Source organism: Mercenaria mercenaria, chromosome 1 (genome assembly GCF_021730395.1).
Source record: "Mercenaria mercenaria strain notata chromosome 1, MADL_Memer_1, whole genome shotgun sequence".
Classification (NCBI taxonomy): Eukaryota; Metazoa; Mollusca; class Bivalvia; order Venerida; family Veneridae; genus Mercenaria; species Mercenaria mercenaria.
Window position 1 is genome coordinate 62,911,103 of NC_069361.1, and position 22,652 is coordinate 62,933,754.

The window sequence follows — 22,652 nt, forward strand, 5'->3', positions numbered from 1 at the left end:
AATAAAAAACGAACAGTGAAACCAATTACATTTGTACACTTAAGTAAGCTCGGCTAACACCTGAAAATGGGAAAAAACTGTTAAAATAAAAAATAAGGGAACCTGAATTGCTGCCACTAAATTACGTATTAATTCAAAAATATGTACAAATGTATAGAATTTGACACATTTAATCCTAAAATAGATAAATATGTATATCAGTTTATTTTAAACAAAAATATTGAACGTGATGGTCCCTCGCGGCTGCACATCAGGGACCCTCGTGTCTGGCCATTGCAAGGGGCGATGGTCAATGCCTCCGGCACTTGGACACAGTGAACACCTGAAATATTGGAAATGACACCCGTTGTGCGGGGCAGAAAAAACGAACACACAAATCTGAATAGCGGCGACGGGTGTTCAAATGAAGGTTCCGCGCTGGCTGTACTGTATGTAAGAGCATGCATGGAACTGCAGTCTTTGCAAGTTGTTACTACATTGTCTTCTATCAGGGCTGTATTTTCGACTGGCATAAATTCAATATAGCTCTGGTAGGGTTGCATGAAAACTAGGCCATTAATTCGCAGCAAGAGCAAGCTGTATCATAATTTGTCAAACAAAAATAATGTTTATTTATAAGCTCTTTTGTCACTGTGTCATTCCATTGCAAATTAGATTACTTTGTTTTGTTGAAATAAACAAGAGGGCCATGATGGCCCTATATTGCTCACCTGAGTTTAATTGCTTGAACAAATTCTTTGCCAATTTTTAGCTTCGTAAACCAAAAACAACTAGTGAGTAGGTCATGGTAAAGATTATTCAAGATAACTACTTAAAAATTATACAGGTGGTCCTAATCTCTTTGCTGTAGCTTCAAAAAACATGAAAGTAGGTCAGGGTTAAGAATACTAAAGATGAGAATTGACATCTGTATCAAAAGATATACACGTGGTCCAAATTTCTATGCTGAACCTTCGAAAACAAGAAAGTAGGTCATGATTAAGACTTTTCAAGATGAGTATTGAAATTTGTATCAGAAATTATACAGGTTGTCCAAATTTCTATACTGTAACTTCAAAAACAAAAAAGTAGGCCAGTAGGTCATGATTAAGACTATTCAAGATGAGTTTTGAAATCTGTATCAAACATTATACTTGTGGTCCAAATTTCTTTGCAATTGCTTCAAAAACAAATGTCTATGTAAAACAATGGACCACCCGGGCTTGGCCTATATTGGCCCCAGGGTCACGATTTGAACTATATTGGTATCAGATTTTAATCCAAACATTAATGTTATAAAATATTGTATAAATAGCACAATATTATATATACATCATTGTGGAATATCAGACCATTGGGTTATACTGCAGTTGAGATAATTAGTCGGACTTTGTATAGCATGGCAATTCTTTATTCACTTATTTCAGGTTGTACGTCAATTATTAATTTTATGTGTGACTCTTGTTTTCTCTGCTGGAGTTTAGTTTCGACTTTCAGGAGTTTGCTTATGGAATGTTGCACATGTTTTAAATCTGATAAGCTGAATTCTTAATTTTCTACTATGAATGAATTCCGTCCATTTTCTATGCAATATATTCAGAGCATGTCATTTTGTACTATTTCTTTTGAAAGAATATAATTTAATCATAATATACAATTTTGTTTATTATTGTTTATTACCTCTTCCTGTTTGGGGATGGAAACAAGAGCAATACTTTAGCTGTAACATGCAGTAGAAGTGTAAAAGTTCCCTCAGTAGTAAATGTTTCTGCCTGTTACTTCCATCGGAAATGTAAAAGTTCCCTCAGTAGTAAGTGTTTCTGCCTGTTACTTCCATCGGAAATGTAAAAGTTCCCTCAGTAGTAAATGTTTCTGCCTGTTTCTTCCATCGGAAATGTAAAAGTTCCCTCAGTAGTAAGTGTTTCTGCCTGTTACTTCCATCGGAAATGTAAAAGTTCCCTCAGTAGTAAGTGTTTCTGCCTGTTACTTCCATCGGAAATGTAAAAGTTCCCTCAGTAGTAAGTGTTTCTGCCTGTTACTTCCATCGGAAATGTAAAAGTTCCCTCAGTAGTAAGTGTTTCTGCCTGTTACTTCCATCGGAAATGTAAAGTTCCTTCAGTAGTAAAATTTTTAATGTTTCTGCCTGTTACTTGCGTAAGAAATGTAAAAGTTCCCTCAGTAGTAAGTGTTTCTGTCTGTTTCTTCCATTGGAAATGTAAAAGTTCCCTCAGTAGTGTTTTTCTGCCTGTTACTTCCATCGGAAATGTAAAAGTTCCCTCAGTAGTAAATTTTTTTAATGTTTCTGCCTGTTACTTGCGTAAGAAATGTAAAAGTTCCCTCTGTAGTAAATTATTCTGTCACTAAATATGTAAGAACTGTAAAAGTTCAATTTCTGGTAAATTTCTGCCTGTTACTTGCATCACAAATGTTAAAATTCCCTCAGTCATAAGTTTCTCCTGTTATTTGCATTAATAAAAGTTCCTTCAGTAGTAAATGTTATTGCCTGTTACTTGTGTAAAAAATATAAAAGTTTCTCTGTAGTAAATGTCTCTGCCTGTTACTTGGGTAAGAACTGTAAAAGTTCCCTATATAGTAAGTGTTTCTGCCTGTTACTTGCGTAAGAACTGTAAAAGTTCCCTCTGTAGTAAATGTATCTGCATGTTACTTGTGTAAGAACTGTAAAAATTCCCTCTGTAGTAAATGTCTCTGCCTGTTACTTGCGTAAGAACTGTAAAAATTCCCTCTGTAGTAAATGTTTCTGCCTGTTACTTGCGTAAGAACTGTAAAAATTCCCTCTGTAGTAAATGTCTCTGCCTGTTACTTGCGTAAGAAATGTAGAAGTTCCCTCTGTAGTAAATCTGTCTGCCTGTTACTTGCGTAAGAACTGTAAAAATTCCCTCTGTAGTAAATGTCTCTGCCTGTTACTTGCGTAAGAAATGTAGAAGTTCCTTCTGTAGTAAATCTGTCTGCCTGTTACTTGCGTAAGAACTGTAAAAATTCCCTCTGTAGTAAATGTGTCTGCCTGTTACTTGCGTAAGAACTGTAAAAGTTCCCTCAGTAGTAAATGTTTCTGTCTGTTACTTGCGTCACAAATGTTAAAATTCCCTCAGTAGTAATTTTTCTGCCTGTTACTTGTGTTAGTAAAAGACCCCTCAGTAGTAAATGTTTCTGCCTGTTACTTGTATAAGAAATGTAGAAGTTCCCTCAGAGGTAAACGTTTCGGCCAGTTTCTTGCATCACAAATGTAAAAGTTCCCTCAGTAATAATTTTCAGCCTGTTATTTGCGTTAGTAAAAGTACCCTCAGTAGTTCTGCCTGTTATTTGCATAAGAAATGTAAAAGTTTCCTCAGTAGTAAATTATTCTGCCTGTTACTTGTGTAAGAAATGTAAAAGTTCTCTCAGTAGTAAATGTTTCTGCCTGTTACTTGTGTTAGTAAAAGTTCTCTCAGTAGTAAATGTTTCTGCCTGTTACTTGTATTAGTAAAAGACCCCTCAGTAGTAAATGTTTCTGCCTGTTACTTGTGTTAGTAAAAGACCCCTCAGTAGTAAATGTTTCTGCCTGTTTCCTGCGTCACAAATGTAAAAGTTCCCTCAGTAATAATTTTCCGCCTGTTATTTGCGTTAGTAAAAGTTCCCTCAGTAGTTCTGCCTGTTACTTGCATAAGAAATGTAAAAAATCCCTCAGTAGTAAATGTTTCTGCCTGTTACTTGTGTAAGAAATGTAAAAGTTCCCTGAGTAGTAAATGTTTCTGCCTGTTACTTGCACAAGAAATGTAAAAGTTCCCTCAGAGGTAAATGTTTCTGCCTGTTTCTTGCGTCACAAATGTAAAAGTTCCCTCAGTAATAATTTTCCTCCTGTTAATTGCATTAGTAAAAGTTCCCTCAGTAGTTCTACCTGTTACTTGCATAAGAAATGTAAAAAATCCCTCAGTAGCAAATGTTTCTGCCTGTTACTTGCATAAGAAATGTAAAAGTTCCCTCAGTAGTAAATGTTTCTGCCTGTTACTTGCATAAAAAATGTAAAAGTTCCCTCAGTAGTAATTTATGTTTCTGCCTGTTACTTGCGTAAGAAATGTTAAAATTCCCTCAGTAGTAATTTTTCCTGCCTGTTACTTGCATAAGAAATGTAAAAGTTCCCTCAGTAGTAAATGTTTCTGCCTGTTACTTGTGTCAGAAATGTAAAGTTCCCTCAGTAGTAAATTTTTAGTTCCCCTGACCATGAAGTGCTCATGGTGAGCTATTAGGATCGATGGATGTCCGTCGTCCTTCCACATTTAGTTTGTTTACACTCTAGATTCCATAAATCCAAAGCAATCTTAATCAAACATTGTCACAATGTATGTGGCAACAAGATCTCTGATGAGTTCGATTATGGGCTTGATTGAACCAGTACATCTAGAGTTATGGGCTCTTGAATTAGAAAAAATGCTATATTTCACTTTGTCTACACTCTAGCACCTTCATTTTTTCACCAATCTTAATCATATTAATATAGAATGTTTGTGACTCCAATATGTCAGATTAGTTCGATTTTGAGAGTTAAGCACCCTTGATTTTACAAAAATTGCTGTATTTTGCCTTGTTTACACTCTAGCCCTTCATTTCTTCTCCAGTTCAGATCATATTTACACACACCTGGAATTTTAAGACCATGTGCCTCTTCGTTGATATGGTCTATAATTATAACATCTTGGATGATGTATAGGACTAGTAGGACCAGAGTTATGTGCCCTTGATTTTACAAAACTTTATTTCACATTGTTTAGCCAGTTATTATCTTCATTTTTTTCATCAGTTCTAATAACATTTATATAGAATGTGTATATTCTCCAAGATCTTGGTCAAGGTTGATTATGGGCTGGACAAGTATCACCAGAGTTATGGGCCCTTTAATTTCAATGAAATATTGCTTTATTTTAAATAGTTTACACTCTAGCAAGGTCAAGGTCACAGGGACCTGAACATTGAAAATGGTTTTCACTCAATAACTGAAGAAGGGTTTCTCCTAGGACCTTGAAAATTCATAGGTTTATTGGTCTTGATGCGTAGATGACCCCTATTGATTTTTTGGTCACTGGGTCAAAGGTCAAGCTCATAGGGACCTGAACATTAAAAATGGTTTTCTCTCAATAACTGGTGAAGGGTTTCTCCTAGGACCTTGAAACTTCACAGGTTTATTGGTCTGATGTGTAGATGACCCCTATTGACTTTTTGGTCACTGGGTCAATGGTCAAGCCCCTAGGGACCTCATAGATGACCCCTATTGATTTTGGGGTCACTGGGTCAAAGTCATAGGGACCTGAACATTGAAAATGGTTTTCGCTCAATAACTGAAGAAGGGTTTCTTCTAGGACCTTGAAACTTCAGGTTTATTGATGTCTTGATTTGAAGATGACCCCTATTGATTTTGAGGTCACTGAATCAAAGGTCAAGGTCACAGGGACCTGAAACTTAAAAAAGGTTGTTGTTTCATAACTTGATAACCATTTATCCAAGGATTTTCAAACTTCATCATCTTATTGGTCTTGATGAGTAGATGACACCTATACATTTTTAAATATGAAAATATTTACTCCAAAGCTTAAGATCCATTAAATATGGTATCTTCAAACTTCATAGGCTCATTTGTCTTGATTAGTACATGACCCCTATTCATTTTTGGGTCAGTAGATTTCAGCTTGACCAACGGACCTACTTTCTTGTTTTTGAATATACAGCAGTGATTTTTATATACCTGTCTCTGAAAGAGTGGGGCGTATTATGTGAACACCCTGGTGTCCAAAGCATGTCCGCTCTCTAAGTTGAACAGTTTTCATCCGATCTTCACCAAACTTGCTGATAATGTTTGTGGGCATAATATCTCGGCCAGGTTTGATAACCACCCAAATCACCCCTGGGCCCAGGCACTCTTGGATTATGGCCCTTGAATTTCGAAAAACTGCAAATTTAGCCTTTTCCATTCTCTAAGTCGAACAGTTTTCATCCGATCTTCACCAAACTGGCTGACAATATTTTTGGGCATATTATCTCGGCCAAGTTCGATAACCACCCAAATCGCCCTAGACATTCTTGGATTATGACCCTTGAATTTTGAAAAACTGCAAATTTACCCTTGTATGATCTCTAAGTCGAACAGTTTTCATCTGATCTTAACCAAACTGGCTGACAATGTTTGTGGGCATAATATCTCGGCCAAGTTCAATAACCACCCAAATCGCCCCAGGCACTCTTGGATTATGGCTCTTGAATTACTCGAAAAAATGCGAATTTAGCCTTGCATGATCTCTAAGTCGAACAGTTTTCATCTGATCTTCACCAAACTGGCTGACAATGTTTGTTGGCATAATATCTCGGCCAAGTCCGATAACCAGCCAAACTGCCACAGGCACTCTTGGATTATGGCCGTTGAATTACTCGAAATACTGCGAATTTAGCCTTGTCTGCTCTCCAAGTCAAACAGTTTTCATCCAACGGGGGTATTTTGCAACAGTCTTGCACTCTTGTTAAACTATATATACAGTTTTGCATACTGATCGCGATGGGTGACTTTAGTGACCTTGACCTACATTTTGTTTCCGAACTTATGTAACTGAAATTTGGTCGACGTATACAATTTTTCATATGGCTGGCAGTCTTTAGTTTGACCTAAATGACCTTAACTAAAGCAATAAAATTTGAATACATGTTTGAGCCATTACTGTCATCTTGACATTTGCTGTCAGGTGAACGATACAGGGCCATCATGCCCCCTTTGTTCCGCTTCAGCTTATGTATGAAGGTTACATTCAGAACTCCTAAAACAGTTCATGAAAATATTTCAGCAATATTTCTTGAATTACCCCCCTTTTTGTTTTGAATTTCAGGTTAAAAGTTTTGGTGCACTTCCACTCTGTTATTATGAAACGGATTTAATTCAAACTAAAAAATTCTTCCACATCATTGTCCTATCATATGGCACAACGTCCATAATTCTGTGGCACAAATATTTCATGAATTATGTCCCAATTTTACTTAAAATTTTAGTTCCATGATGCTTTTTCACCATATCTCTGTTGTTTATTAAATGGATTTGATTCAAACTTAAAATGGCTGTTCTACATCATCACCCACATCATATCACATAAGGTCCATAACTCTGCCACCAATATTTCATGAATTTTCTCGCCTTTTTACTTTAAAGAATTTCAGGGTAATGATATGATGTACTTCTGCTCGATCCTAGTTATTACTAACTGGATTTGATTCAGTCTTATATTTGTTCAACATTATTAGCAACACCATACGACACATGGTGCAATACTCTTGCAGAAATACCCAATGAATAATGTCTCTCTATCCATAATGAATGTAATAAAACACAACCAGTTTAAGCTCTAAGCTCAAATATAAATTATACAAGCAAAAGTAATGCCGAAATATTAAAAACACAAACACCAACGAGACAAATTATTACAGAAAAGATTACCATTAAAAAAATGTCCTTTTTTTTACAAAAAATCAGGTATGGTTTCGTTGTAAATCTAGAACTTTAGTTTCAAGATCAAACAAGTGTTTATCCTCTACTCCTGGTAACTCAGTTCTGATTGCTGTTGCGAGATTCAGTAGATATTCTATGTTCTTGCCGCTAGGTCCCACAGATGTATATATCTGGTTTGCTATATCGTCTAAAGGAGCGGGTCCAAGGTAATTTGGGTTGTCTTCTGTACCTATATATAGTGCCAAATCAATATCCCCAGACTGGTCGCACGGGTGAAAGGTGACGTTGACCGTCGTATAACCGCCCTTTTCTCTATGGTCCAAATGTTTTCGCACATGTTCTGCATCTTCTGCGTGAATTTCATATGCTATTCCATACACTTTATCCTGAAATTAAAGTAATACATCGTGGGCTGAGCGCGAAACTATTGTAACTGTATATGAATAAAGAACAAGATACAATAGTTTCGCGCTCAGCCCTCGACATGTACATTGTTTAATTTCTGCGGCCAACTTATTACAAGAATACGTATTGGCCAGAATAAAAATCATGCTACATTTAATTTAAGGCCACACCAAATTAAAAAGTTGTTCATCGAATTTGCCGATTTTCAGAAACACAAAAAAAAATTTTGTTTTTGTTTTTGACTTGCGCTCGCCCAACTGAAAAGATTCATGGCAAATTTTTTTGGTGCGCTACTTTTTACGGACGTAACAGTGTACAAATGCTTATAATTCCAGTACCAGACTGTTCTAAAATATGATTTAATCACAATTAATACATTTCGTCTAGAATATATCAGGACACTTCGATTTAGTTGCATTAAAGTTATTCCCCCTTATGCAGTTACACCATTTTCTTCCAGACTTCATTAAAAATTGGATGAAAACACACACTAATTTATTTGATAACATCAATGTATATTATTTTGGTAAGGGTAAATACATATTAATGCATGTCATATTTCTGTTTTTCCTGTTAAAATGATCAAAATTTTTAAGTGGGTGGGGTATGGAATTTACATTATGAGTTGTGTTCAGACCAATTTTAAGCTTCAAACTTTTCAGTCCTCGAGTAGAATAATGTTAATGCACGTTAATCCATTTCAGACCTTAATTGAAACTTTGTTTCAACAAATTTAATCTGTTAAGAAAGTTTAAAGTTAGAACAAGAGGGGGCTGGCCTAAGACAGCATGCTCGACTTTTCTCAGTGCTTGACTCTGAATTAGAGCTTTGCCAGTAAAAGGGGCATAACAGTCAATAGCTGTGAAAGTAACAGAGATATTGGATGTTCTTATTAAATATAATGAAACTTTAACCAAAAAAAATCTAAGTTAAAAAGTGGCATAACTCTGTCTTGATTCAAATCAGAGTTATCGGGATTGTTTCTCCTGGTGTAAACTTATGCATTGTTGTATATTACATATTTTCTAACAGCATTTTCAAACGCTTACATTATTTGATTACACTGTACTGCATGCCAACGTTATTGCCTTTTTCCACGAGTTCGCTTTGTTGTGCGTCTTGCAGGTCAAAATGTACCCAAACCAAAATGTACCCATGTTTTCTCAAATCCCTGGTGAATTATTTCTAATGTAAAAAGGCTATACATTCTATTTTAAGGTTTTTATTAGTTAATCGAGAGTCAAAACAAGACAAATATATTTCTTCGCTCGCTCCTGATTTTCTCAAAAACAAAAACAAATATTTAAACTGTTTTTCGCTCGCCGCCTCAATTTTTTCAGAAAAAAAATCCGATGAACAACTTTTCAATTTGGTGTGGCCTAACTCTATAATAGTTTAGCTGTTTGTTTTTTTAAGTATGCATGTCAACAGGCTTTTAGTTCAACCATAAACATAAAGAAAATCATTATATGATCTGTTTAAATCTATATACTGTAAATATGAATAGCCCAAAAATATTCAGTATATTATATATGTCAAATAAAGAAAAGAGCACATTGCATACGATATAACATATAACCAAAATTCAACTTAAAAATGATACTTGGTGAAGGTGTTTTTCGCTAAAATTCAGTACGTGTTGCCGTAGCATCATATGACTCGTATAACTGTGGAATGAAAGGTCTCATACTCCCTTATCAAAATACATTTTCTTATATGTAATTTCACTCTGTTTAACTCAAATTCATCATAATAGTTCCATGTGACTTTGGTTATGTTGACATAAATTAGAAGTCCCGCCAATACATTCCCAAGGTTTTTATGTGTCAAAGTAAAAAAAAAAATGTTCCTGACATAAAAGCATGATCATGCGTTGCAACATAAAATGAATGAAAGTAAATTAACAAAATGCATTTCAAATTAGTCATTAGTACCGTCAAAATGTATATGAGTCATATGATGCTACGGCAACACGTACTGAATTTTAGCGAAAAACACCTTCACCAAGTATCATTTTTAAGTTGAATTTTGGTTATATGGAAGATAATGCGAGGTCCCATGGAATTCAAGGTACTGAATTATGGGGTCAAAGATCGAGGTTAATGTAACCAGGAGCCGGAATACAATATAACAACTATACGACTTTCAAACTTTACACTATGACTAAATACCATGAAAAGAAGTGTTTTCCGAAAATACAATCTCCAATCTTTATTCAGATAAAATTTCATTTGCGCGCGTTGATTGTTGATATTTTGTGTCTAAGGTCCTTAAATTTATTTGCAATTTAATGGATATACAGGGCTTAAAATTGTCAGTTTTAACAGTGAAATGACCCATATAAAATGCAGACAAGGACAATTTCTAATTATTATATACATGTCACTGCATTGCCAGATCAATACCGATATTACAGCTAGTAATACTTTTTTCAATTTCAAGTCTTGAACTAAAAATGGTTTAAAATCAAACCTCTACACGTTATAGAAATTTTCAAAAGTGCACACATTGATCTACAACGATCAGTCTCAATCAGGTTTTCAATTTAGTTGGATCATATTTCCGACATGGGCATAAATCTCTGCCAGCTATAATGTTTCACACAAAAGGCACAAAGGTTCGTCTGCTAAAATCCGCCAAAACCTATCACGGTATCTTGAATAGCTCAGCGCAGTCCGCAGAACCATCAATAAAAATGGCCACTTCAACCCCATTCACACTATTGATGCATGTATTGGTAAGAGTGTATTCAACCATCAAATGTATGATTCAACGAAATCATACCCGATACTGACGCTGTTACGGGACATCTGGTCAAACCTTTTATATTTATAGTGTCTCCTGACGTGCTGGTCATTTCATGCAGGAATGGTGTGTCATCATTTTATTCATTCTTTCAAAACATTAGGGAACAACATTATTCTAATTTCTTACTGTTTGGTGCCATATAATCTATACTGTGTTGGTGCGCCGTAAAAACCAAATAAATAAATAAATAAATATACAAAATACATGAAAATCAGTTAGAAACTTTTAAGGTATTTTTTCATAACCGCATTCATGTCTACAGGGGTGATCTTACTTGTATTCTTTGGTAGCCACACCTTTAATCCGAAAAGATGGAACCGTAATTTCCCTTCTAGGTTTAGGTATTAGGTCAAATGAGGTGGGCAATACTTACTATGCGGATACCGAATTTTGTGTTTCCTTTCAAAGAATTGTGGCTTTCTACAAATCAGGCATACTTTAACCCTGCTTGCACAAATTAGGTCACTGATATCCTTGACTGCTTTGACCTGTTCCTCCAGGTACTCGGACTCCGAGGAGTCACACATCTGTGCTTCCCCGTGACTGTCGGCGATCTTATAAAGGTCAAGGAAAGCCTGGCTGACACTCCTCTCTAGGGCAAGAGCGGCTTCCATAGCCTAGAGTCCACGTCCCCATTCATCACGTTCTGGCTTCGATGTTTTGAAGGACAACACGACCTCCTCTCTTGTTCTTGTATTTCATCAGTTTCTCAGCATGCTTCCTCGTCCGAAGACTCCTTGAAGAACTTGCTGAACCCCTTCAGTGCGACATCGTCACAGTCAAAATAGTAGGTCATTGACATGTAGCAGTAGCTGGCATATAACTCCATGTTGATTTGTTTGTTAATTCCAGCTTCGCTCTCCTGGTGGAAATTCTGACGAGGTCGTGAAACAGACATCTTCGTTTCCTAGGTTAAGACCGTAAGGTGGTAAAATTAAGAATCAAAGTACTGAGAGGACTGATGGGGGCAATGCTTTGCAGTTTCAAGACTTGATGTAACCCATTCATGTCAGGGAAGTACATGCAGGCATTATGTAATGTACTTGTGTGTGGCAAGAAATGGAGTGGTCACAACTTTAACAGTGCACAACAATAAAATTTATTAACTTTGTGTTCAATACACTTCTATATTTTGTTTAAAAGGTAAAGATAAAAAATCTAGTCTGATTTGCGGTGGCGTGGTGGTTGCTATTGAAATTACTGCATGCCCGCAAGATTCTGATGCCATAACTTTTGATAACATCTCCATGGATTCAAACCTTCTCTAGATGACATGTATATTCAGGATGCTCTCTCCAATTCACAGTACATATCCAGATCGACGCACTCTTTGCGAAATCTGCTATATCGGCGGTTTCTTTGCGTCGGCACCGGCTATTTTTTTCCTATAAACTGCGCCCATGTTGTTATGGGAGGCGAAAAATCGAGCTGCCATCCATGATATAGGTATGCTGCTCAAAAATAAGTAGAGCACGGAACATAAGATTGTCTTCTATGTTTTATAGTGTTTACTTTTTAATTATCAGCGATTCTGCTCGTAACTCGATGAAATTTGTTGATGGTGTACTGACATTGAACACTAGCCCGACTTTTTCCACAGTCTTTAACCAGTTTTTGCTTTGATATCATACATATCAAAGCACTATTTGTATTCACTTATCAATATTCTTCCAAATAATAAAGATAAATAGGCCGAAATGTAGATGGAATTTTTCAAAACCACTTACTTTCGGTTTTGTCGTGGCACCTGCGGTCTCTCTGCATACCAGGTTTTTTTTATTATTATTATTATTTTTTATGCACAGGCAGGCTCTCTGCATTACGCACAGAGAGGCTCTAGGCTAATGACTATCTGGAAACATTGTAGCTTAATTAATTTGGTGTGTTTATCTGACTTTTTATAACTGCCAACCTGTTTATAGCAAAGAATCGCCAGTGCCGACGCAAGAAACCGCCGATAAAGCATATTTCGCAAAGAGTCCGCCGATATGGATATGCACCGTGCAACTGTGCATTAAATTTTAGTAACTATTTGAAATTCAATTCATTTTTATGCAACTCCTGTGGACAAGACATTTTGATTAACGATTTACAGCTGATTTCGAGATCAAAATATATAATTATACATAATATACAATCACGGATAAGGACGGTCCGACCAAGTACATATATATATATATATATAAATATGCCTTTAAGCTTTCAAATGTTCTTAATAATTGGTGTAAAACAGAAGTAATCTGTTCATAGTTGATTTTACGAATTCGAACAATAGGAGAAAAAAAATCTACTGACGATTATTAGATTAGATAATAATTACAAACAAGAGCTGTCGGATGACAGCGCGCTCGACTATTCGATGAATTGATTGAAGAATGGGGTCAAAATATTTTTACAGATATTCAGACAAAAGAAAAAAATACATTAGACAAACAATGTTCCCATATTTGTGGATTTCAATAAGTCTTGCACTAAATGGCAATGTGTAAACCAATTTCAAAGTCCAAAAAGGGCCATTATTCAGCCAAAATAGTTGTCAGAGTTATGTACTCTTGCCTACAGATAGAAATCATGATGATTAACAAGTGTTCAAAGTTTAAAAGCCATATGTCAAATAGTTTTGACAAAATGTGGACTTGTATGAAATCAGAACCAATTTCCAAGTCCAAAAAGGGCAATAATTCAGCCAAAATATAAGACAGAGTTATGTACTCTTTCCTACAGATAGAGACTATTAAACTGAACAAGAGATAAAAGTTTCAAAGCCATATGTCAAACACTTTACACAAAATATGAACTGGTACGAAAAACTTAACCAAGATTTCTAAGTCAAAAGTGGCCATAATTCAGCCAAAATCCTTGATGAAGTTATGTACTCTTGCCTATAACTGGACAAGGTGATGGTAAACAGGCGTTGAAAGGTTCAAAGCTTTATCTTCAAAGACTTTGTAAAAATATGAACTGGTACGAAAAACTTAACCCAGATTTCTAAGTCAAAAACGGCCATAATTCAGCCAAAATCCTTAATGGAGTTATGTGCTCTTGCCTATAACTGGACATGGTGATGGTAAACAAGTGCTGAAAGTTTCAAAGCTTTATCTCAAAAGACTTTGTCAAAATATGAACTGGTACGAAAAACTTAACCAAGATTTCTAAGTCGAAAGGGGCCATAATTCAGCCAAAATCCTTGACGGAGTTATGTACTCTTGCCTATAACTGGACATGGTGATGGTAAACAAGTGTTGAAAGTTTCAAAGCTTTATCTCAAAAGATTTTGTCAAAATATGAACTGGTACGAAAAACTTAACCATGATTTCTAAGTCAAAAGGGGCCATAATTCAGCCAAAATCCCTGATGGAGTTATGTACTCTTGCCTATAACTGGCCATGGTGATGGTTAACAAGTGTTGAAAGTTTCAAAGCTTTATCTCAAAAGACTTTGTCAAAATGTGGACTGGTACGAAAAACTTAACCAAGGTGTGACGCCGACGCCGACACCGACGCCGACGCCGTGGTGAGTAGGATAGCTCTACTTATTCTTCGAATAGTCGAGCTAAAAATCAAACTGTCAAATTAATCGCCCCCCCCCCCCCCCCCCACACCCCCCGAACCAAATAAGTCATAAATTCAAACTGGCGAATAAGTAATGAATTTTTTCTATCTATTCTATTTCAAGTAAAACACTGTTTTTTTATTTTATTTTTTATTATTATTATCTTTTATATAGTATTAAGTTTTATAAATAACATATCTCTTGAAAATATTTTCTTAGACATGCGAAAAGTATTTCATTTCAGCACTGTATTTTCTGAAATAATATTTTAGAAATAACACCTGAACAGAAAAGATATTTTAACAGATTGCGATAGGATGTTGCCGCATATTTATAGATTCGCCTACTGATAAACGGTACTAATCGCCGCAAACTGATAAAGTTTCTCCATAATACACATCCACAACAGTGTCGAGGCACGGCGATGAAAAAATCAATAATCTACCGGCTTATCAGTGGCGTTTCAATTCCTTAGTAGTTGCTATTTTCACGCAGAATCATGAACACATTTTTTAGCGTATTGAAACTAGTTATTTCAGAAAAGGTCACATGATCAAAACAAGTGTCGGTTTCAGAATCGATCACGTGATCAAATCAAGCGTCTTTATTATTCTTACGCTTAAGAATATCTATTATAATTTATATTTATAATGCAGTTTAGTTTTCTTCACATACTGTTGTTAATATAAAATGTGTAGATCTATTTAATCATATCTGGATCAAAAATATAATTGCAAAATGCGATATGAAAGTTATGTTTGGTAAATACATCAGAACTTGTTTTCTGTGTGTTGTCAGGTTGGTCATAAGCTCGACAAGAAAATTGAAAGACGGTTTGTTAAATCTGGCGGCATTGCCCCCAAAAACATGTAAAAAGTTAAAAAGAATTTGCAAGAAATATCAGACATACTTAAACTCCGCTTCACTAAATTTACTTCAGTTTGCACTCCTTGCAAAATTATAAGATATACTAAGCCCCGCTTCGCTGAATTTACTTTAATTTGCCCTGCTTGCAAAAAATATCCGACATACTAAGCTCCTCTTCAATACAGATTTGCTTTAGTTTATTACCTTTCGCAAACTTTGTCCCTGCTTGCAAAAATTATCAGACATACCAAGTTCCGCTTTAGTTGATTACATCTGGCATACTTTGACCCTAATTTCAAAACTAAGCATATACTATGTTCCACTTCATTGGATATAAATCGTTTGCCATACGTTGGTCATGTTTCAAAATTAAGCAGACATATCCATTTGTCCATGGTATTGGGCATACATTGGCCATGCAGACAAACCTGTACGGCCTGTCTCCTTTGATATACTATGGTCCGTAGTATCGAGCATACTTTAGGCCTGCAAAAAATAAGCTGACATGTCCGTATGGTTTGTCTCACTGGGCACATTTTGGTCCATGGTGTTGAGCATACTATGGTCCTGCTTTCAAAAATAAGTAGACATATCATTAAAGTCTGTCTCACTGGAAACACTCTGGACCTGCTTGTAAAGATAAGTAGACATACCCATACAATCTGTCTCATTGGGCACAATTTGGTCCTGCTTGCAAAAGTAAGTAGACATACCAATAAAGTCTGTCTCACTGGAAACACTCTGGACCTGCTTGTAAAGATAAGTAGACATACCAATACAATCTGTCTCACTGGGCACAATTTGGTCCTGCTTGCAAAAGTAAGTAGACATACCCGTATAGCCTGTCTCACTCAATGATAATGGGCATATTTTGGGCCTGCTGCAGTGCAAGCACACACCGAAAATGTTACATATTCTTTTCATCAAGGTTATAAACAAGAGTTTATCTAAAGCACAAGAACAATACATACAATAATGTGTATGTTGACGTTAAACTAAATTATCTATTTGACTGCACAGAAGAAGTCAAATATGTTTGAACCTCTATACGCAGCTCGTCTGGGCGTACCATGTGATGCTTTAAGCACTGGTATTCGCAATAGGGGTAAATGACCTCAAGGGGAGGGATGCGGTCATGACCGTTTGTTACAATAGGCTGTTACTATTGTCATTATTAATATTGTTATAATAATAATAATTATTATTATTATGTACAACGCCATTGAATACATCATTGTATAAAAATAGGCGTTAAATCAAATTATTCAGTTTCAGTTTTAGAAATAACCTTCTGATTAGGACTAGAATACTTCTCATTCTCAACTTGATAGCCAAAAGATGAGGCCTACAGATGGCTTCCCACGTCAACTTCGTACCTCATGTACTGACACTATCATCCTATGCAATTACCACAATAACACACTGGTTATATTTATCCAAAGAAGTTTAATAACATTCCTCGACGCATCTAAGCACAAATCAGTATTATACGTAGGATATTACAGCAGTGTCTTTATATATTGAATTTATCAGACGAGTTGAATAAAACAGTAAAATGGAAGGCCTTATCGATCTTTTTTTCTTTTTTTTTTCTCAACTCATTTAATAAATTAAATACGGAAAGACACAAATGTAATATTCTTGTGATCACATTTTAGCTATTTCTGCTGAAACATCAATCGAAATTCCTTCTTTTTTTACCTGTTATAGACAATGATGTCAAATATGTGATAAAACAATTTATGTAAGTTCTACCATCAGCTTTTAAGAAAAACTGCTACAAGGCTTTTTTTGCTAGCTATGATCCCCATTTACTTTTTCATCTCATAAAACACGTCAAGAATCATGAACGGGCGCTGCCCTGAATTTCTTACCATGTGTACCATTGCACATTGGCTCCTTTCAGATAAAACATATAATTCTGTAAAAAGGCTTGTCTTAGTAGATATTATATAACTTTGGTCCGCTTTTGGTCCCTGCAAACGGGTCAAGTACATTCCCTACATATTGCATATTTTTGTCACGTGGCTCAATCAAAGATACAAGGCTCTTTTCAGATAAAACATATAATTCTGTAAAAAGGCTTGTCTTAGTAGATATTTTATAACTTTGGTCCGCTTTTGGTCCCTGCAAACGGGTAAAGTACATTCCCTACATATATTGCATATTTTTGTCACGTGGCTCAATCAAAGATACAAGTACTTAAAAAATCCATTTTTATGGGTATTGTTACATAGATAATCAATTTCATTATACACTTCGAACAAACAACATTAATTAGCTACTAAATTATTTAATCATACACACAGATAGAGGATATTACACGAGTGTCTTTATTTAAACGAGTTTAATAAAATGATAAAATGCGAGGCTCTGCCAAGCATTTTATTAATTTGTTCATTGAGTTTAATATATTTAATGTGGAAAGACACAAATGTAATATTGTTTTTATCGTATGTAAGCTTTTCTTGCTGAAACATGGAAAGTTCTTAGACCAAGTCAGTTCGACCCACGTTTCCTATACTTAAAACGACGTCAACGTGAGAAAGCTTTATTACAATGGTATATTACTAAATTTATGTAATGTCTTTGTTTTTGCAAATATATTGTATTATAAAAGAAGATGAGCTGTTTATGCTTAATTCGAATAAAATGTATGTTCTGTTCTGTTTGTTTCACTCCCACGACGTCATACATGTGATAGATAGAAATAAGATTATCTGCGAAAACTTAATTACTTTAATGAATAACGTTATATTAATACACTTAAATCCCGATAGCTACATCTGTACTGATCAGTATCTCACATCTAATCTCGCGGCTCAGTACATTACATGTGTGATTCATTTGTTTTGCCAATGTCGGCCATTTCAGGCAACTTTAAAATGAGTAAGCGCATTTTCAATTACACTACCGTAAGTTTGACAATAAAACTAGTGATATGTATATTGTTGATATGTATTTAAGTTGTGTATTGATTAATCGTCATTTCCTTTCACCGAGTAGTAATTAGCTGTATAGAATAAATTAAACTGCAAGCTGTCAAGGTTTTCGTAAGTTTCATTTTCTTTCAAAACCTTACAAGAATACGTTTAAAGACAATGCCATAAAATATGAGCCAGTACTAAGTCTTTAAGATCAGACATAACAAGCTATTTAAATGGTTTTCCCTATATATTCTATATAAAACTGATATTTTTAAAGTGCTACCAAACGTAGCTAGACCCATTTCAGAGAACAACCCTTAGCTCATTTTAAAGAGTTATGATAAAACTGATATAAAATGAAGAGAAAAGTAGGGGTCATATATCTTCTAAGAGATTTCTCTGGTCACATTTGCTTACTGTAAAATCACATCAAATTCACACTGCTGTGACCTGGAAGTACTACTCATACTAAAATTGAGCTTCACTTCACCAAATACAACCTGTTCTCCCATTGTTCCTACCAAAATGTCAAAAATACATCCACAATGAAATTTAAAGAGAAACTAGCTTTAATTTAGACCTCTGTTGCCATGCCACGTGAAAAATTAGTGTTCAAAAACCTGTCCACCATTACGCGACCAGATGGTTCCCACGCTGGTTCCTTTACTTTAGTTACATGATCATACATGGATACCTTAATTAATATATGCACGTACTTCGAAATGAACAGGTAACAGACACGTCATGTGAGATTGATAACGTTATAGAATTCTGGATGTACTAGAAAGTATTCACCAATATCGTAACTTATTTTAGAACATAAAATAGAACTTTTACCTCTTTAGAAGCAGGTATCAGTGTAACAACACGTCCCGGCTGAAACCAAAAAACAACATATTTTACTGTTCTCAACATATAAACTAGCACAGTGTAATATAATAATTCAGTTTATGATGAACAGAAGAGATTCATTTATTTAATCAAAGAAGTATAAAATACACAGAATCGCAACAGGAGATAATCTTGCGGATCTGTTTATTTTTATGTAACTCTTTGATTTAATTTCTGACAATTATTGCTGATAAACCTGCTAAATTGCTTGACAGTTCATTATTTCATTATATAATTAACTTTAGATCTACTTAATGCAGTACATATTCAATAAATTCGATATTAGTTCATTATTTAAAGTTTACATACATTGCCAGGAACACCTCTGTGGTCTGTACTTCCTTGCCAAAACCGTCGCTTGAAACCTCGGATATATCCGGGAACTTTTCCTTTAATGGGAAAATCAACTTTCCAGATGAGAGAGCCGTATCCAAATACCCACATGTTTATAAACGATACTTTAAACTGTTTAAACTGTCTGTAATTCTAATTGTAGGTCAACTGAATATCAAAATACTACGTTGTGTGTATGAACACACTGACAGCTGTGTACATAAACAAATCGATATCAGCTGCTCAGGATATCCGCGCTGTAGGTCAGACACCGCTAGTGATTTTTCCAATCCAATAGGCTTCCATATAAAGTCACCGTGCACATACCACTTAATTGAGTGATGACTATCATTATGTGGTTCTTTCAATAATATAACATATCTGATACCAAAAGTAGTAACTTTATATAGACTTAAGTTTTTAACATTTAACTTTTTTTTCAAACACACAGGTCTACCCCTAGAAAGGAATTCAATGTAAATTTTTTAGAAACTTTTGTGTCCGTCCTTTAAAGATTCGCTTATATGAACCTTCTTGGTTAGTATTGCGAAAATCGTCCTATAATCATTCGGATGTAGGAAGCATTTTTGACATTCGAAAAAGAAAAAAACAACAAAAGGAGTGAACCCCCGTAATAAATGCTCAACAAACATGCGCCAAAGTCAATTTTATTAATCCGTTCAAAAGTGTCTTTAGATGCGTTATCCCCATTTCAAAATACTTTGACATTGCAGAATATCATGTCGGAATAATTAACGCATATTATTTTTTTGTTTGTTTGTTTGTTTTGGGTTTAACGCCATTTTTAACAGTATTTCAGTTATGTAACGGCGGGCAGTTAACCTAACCAGTGTTCCTGGATTCTGTACCAGTGCAAACCTGTGCTCCGCAAGTATCTGCCAACTCCCCACTTAAATCAGAGGTGGAGGACGATTAGTTTATACTAATTTGTTTTAGCTCGATTGTGATGAAAGCTTCAAGCTTATTGAAACCACTCTCGAGTCCGCTTCCTGGAAAAATCAGTACAGGTGTCATATGAGAAGTCATGGTCGTGACCCAAGTGGGGCTCGAACCCATGACCCCTGGATTGAGCGGCACAATGTCTTTTATCAAATCGTCACGGAGAACATACGCCCCGCCCGGGGATCGAACTCATGACCCCGCTCTCCTTCATATTATTTTAAAAATGCAGTTTAACCCTCATCCTGCTAAATTTCTATAAGGAACTTGTCCATCTTTCAATTTGGACGGTACCATTAACTGTTAAAAGGGGAGCTTACCAAAAAGATACTGACTGAATGGCGAACGGTGCAGATCTTGATCAGACTGCACGGATGTGCAGGCTGATCATGATCTACACTGGTCGGAAAGGCAGAATCAGTCGTATAAGTAATAATATGAAAGTACTTAAAAAGCGGACTAATTCTTTTGATTTCAATATAATTTCTAGTTATGCCTTCTCATTGATTGAAGTAGATATGTTTCAACAATCTAACCAAAAAAGGCAAAACTTAAAACAGAGTAAAGCTTCCTATTTCATTGCACTTCTTTCGGCTAAATATATTATAATTATTAGTGCAAATCTGTAACAAATAACACCTCTTATGCGTAAAAAAATGTTTGTTTCCGGTATCCCGACCTACTCTAAAGTTTTGGCCCGACCTTAAATGTTTTTATGGCCTTGTAGAATATTTTTTTCTTTTCAACTTTTTAACAAAAAGTTGCAACACTACACTTTTTATGCTTTGAACATGGTCAGTGATGTAAGAAATCAACTTACTGATACTCTAAAGTCATAACCCTCTTCTTTGTATTCATTTTTTGACACAAAAATAATTTCTGAAAAGTCTCGCTTAATAAAAAAAATAAAAAAAATTCCGACCTACCTACCCTATTGTTTTTAGCATGTTACCGGAAACAAAGATTTTTTAGGCCTTAAATTCATATCATTCCTTGGGCAAAGTATGTTTATCAGACTTATACTTACACTAAAATTACTCTATCTTGGTTTGGCAACCAGGATAGGAAAATTAAATCTTAAAAATATTTCCTGTGAAAATCTGACATAAATTAAACACTAACTAACCACAAGTCAGTATAAATGTTCAGTTGTTTAAAATCCAGTATTTTACCAAATTCTAATTGACCACCTTTCATAAAATAATTTGAAAAATATTGGCATAACATAAATGTTGCGTGTGTGTATTTTGTCATTTAAAATTATAAAACCAACTACAATATACACCAGATCCAGACACTTTCAGGACACAGAACAGAACAGAACATACGTTTTATTTTGACTCGTACATAGTACATCATCATATACATATATATAATATACAATTAAACATGTTATCACGTGTAAAAGTGTAAGTTAACGTAGTGTTGAGGATGAATAATAGATTCGATATTATAATCAAAGCCTTGAAATGTCTGATGGTTGCTGGTTTTTGGTAGATTTATTTTCTGTTTAAATGCCAGTCTATGAATATACATGAATGAGAAACGAATACAAATTTAATGTGCTTCATATCTAAGATGAACTCTGCCTGACCCAGCTTGTGATGTAACCATGGGCTGGAATATCTTATCATTGATAGATCTTATATAATCTAAATGGTCAGTGCGAGTGGATACAGGTTGAACAAGAAATATCTTTAAAAATGATGGTCGGCGAATTGTAATAAGGAAAGAAGTTTATGAATTTTTCATCTAACATTCATCTTTCATCTAACATTTTTCAAATTGCAAAACTAAACACCACACTTTAACAATTTAAATGGTTCTCTTTTAATTTTTCGCAAAGGTTTCGTAGGGTTGCAATTTTGTTTCGTTTATCCTTAGACGAATAATTACAGCAGTAGTTTGATGAAGATCATGAAGCGAGGTCATTAAACGTGTTTATATTTTTAGCTAAATTGGTCCCTATCCCCATTTGTAACAAAATAGCAGGAGACCTTACGATATTGTTACACATCGAGTTTGATAAAAATCCATTACATTTTAGTGGTTAATGCGAAGAAAGGCATATCTACTTTTAGCTATAGTGGTCCCTAATAGGGCCCAAGTTCCTATATAAATAAATTTGGAAGAGGACCTTATAATGATGCTCCAGACCAAGTATGACAAAGATCCACCAAGCTGTTCATGAGACGCTGTATAAAGGCATTTCTAGTTTTAGCTCTAGCAGCCCCTAAAAGGGGTCAAATGTCCCAGCTGAACAAAGTTGGCTGCGGGCCTAATAAAGATGCTACAAATCAAGTTTGATTAGAATACATGAAAAAGGATTTTTTTATTTATTATTTTTATTTATTTCTAAAATAGGCCAACTGATCCCGCTTTAACAAAGGCATATTCGCTATTCATGAATCTTTGGACAATGACGTCACACCTATAAAAAAGTGAAGGTCAAG

General features: G+C 35.1%; 1 protein-coding gene and 1 pseudogene across 1 annotated transcript; both read right to left on the bottom strand.

Moving 5' to 3' along the window:
• Positions 1–7,353: 7,353 nt before the first annotated feature.
• Positions 7,354–19,589, bottom strand: LOC123536089 (putative glutathione-specific gamma-glutamylcyclotransferase 2). The gene is made up of 3 exons (XM_045318910.2): positions 19,216–19,589; positions 18,853–18,891; positions 7,354–7,842 (listed from the first exon to the last, which is right to left on the bottom strand). Exons 1-3 carry the CDS (start codon positions 19,348–19,350, stop codon positions 7,477–7,479), a joined length of 540 nt encoding a protein of 179 aa, XP_045174845.2. The 5' UTR covers positions 19,351–19,589; the 3' UTR covers positions 7,354–7,476.
• On the bottom strand, positions 10,824–11,598 carry LOC128558936 (soma ferritin-like; annotated as a pseudogene).
• Positions 19,590–22,652: the final 3,063 nt, after the last annotated feature.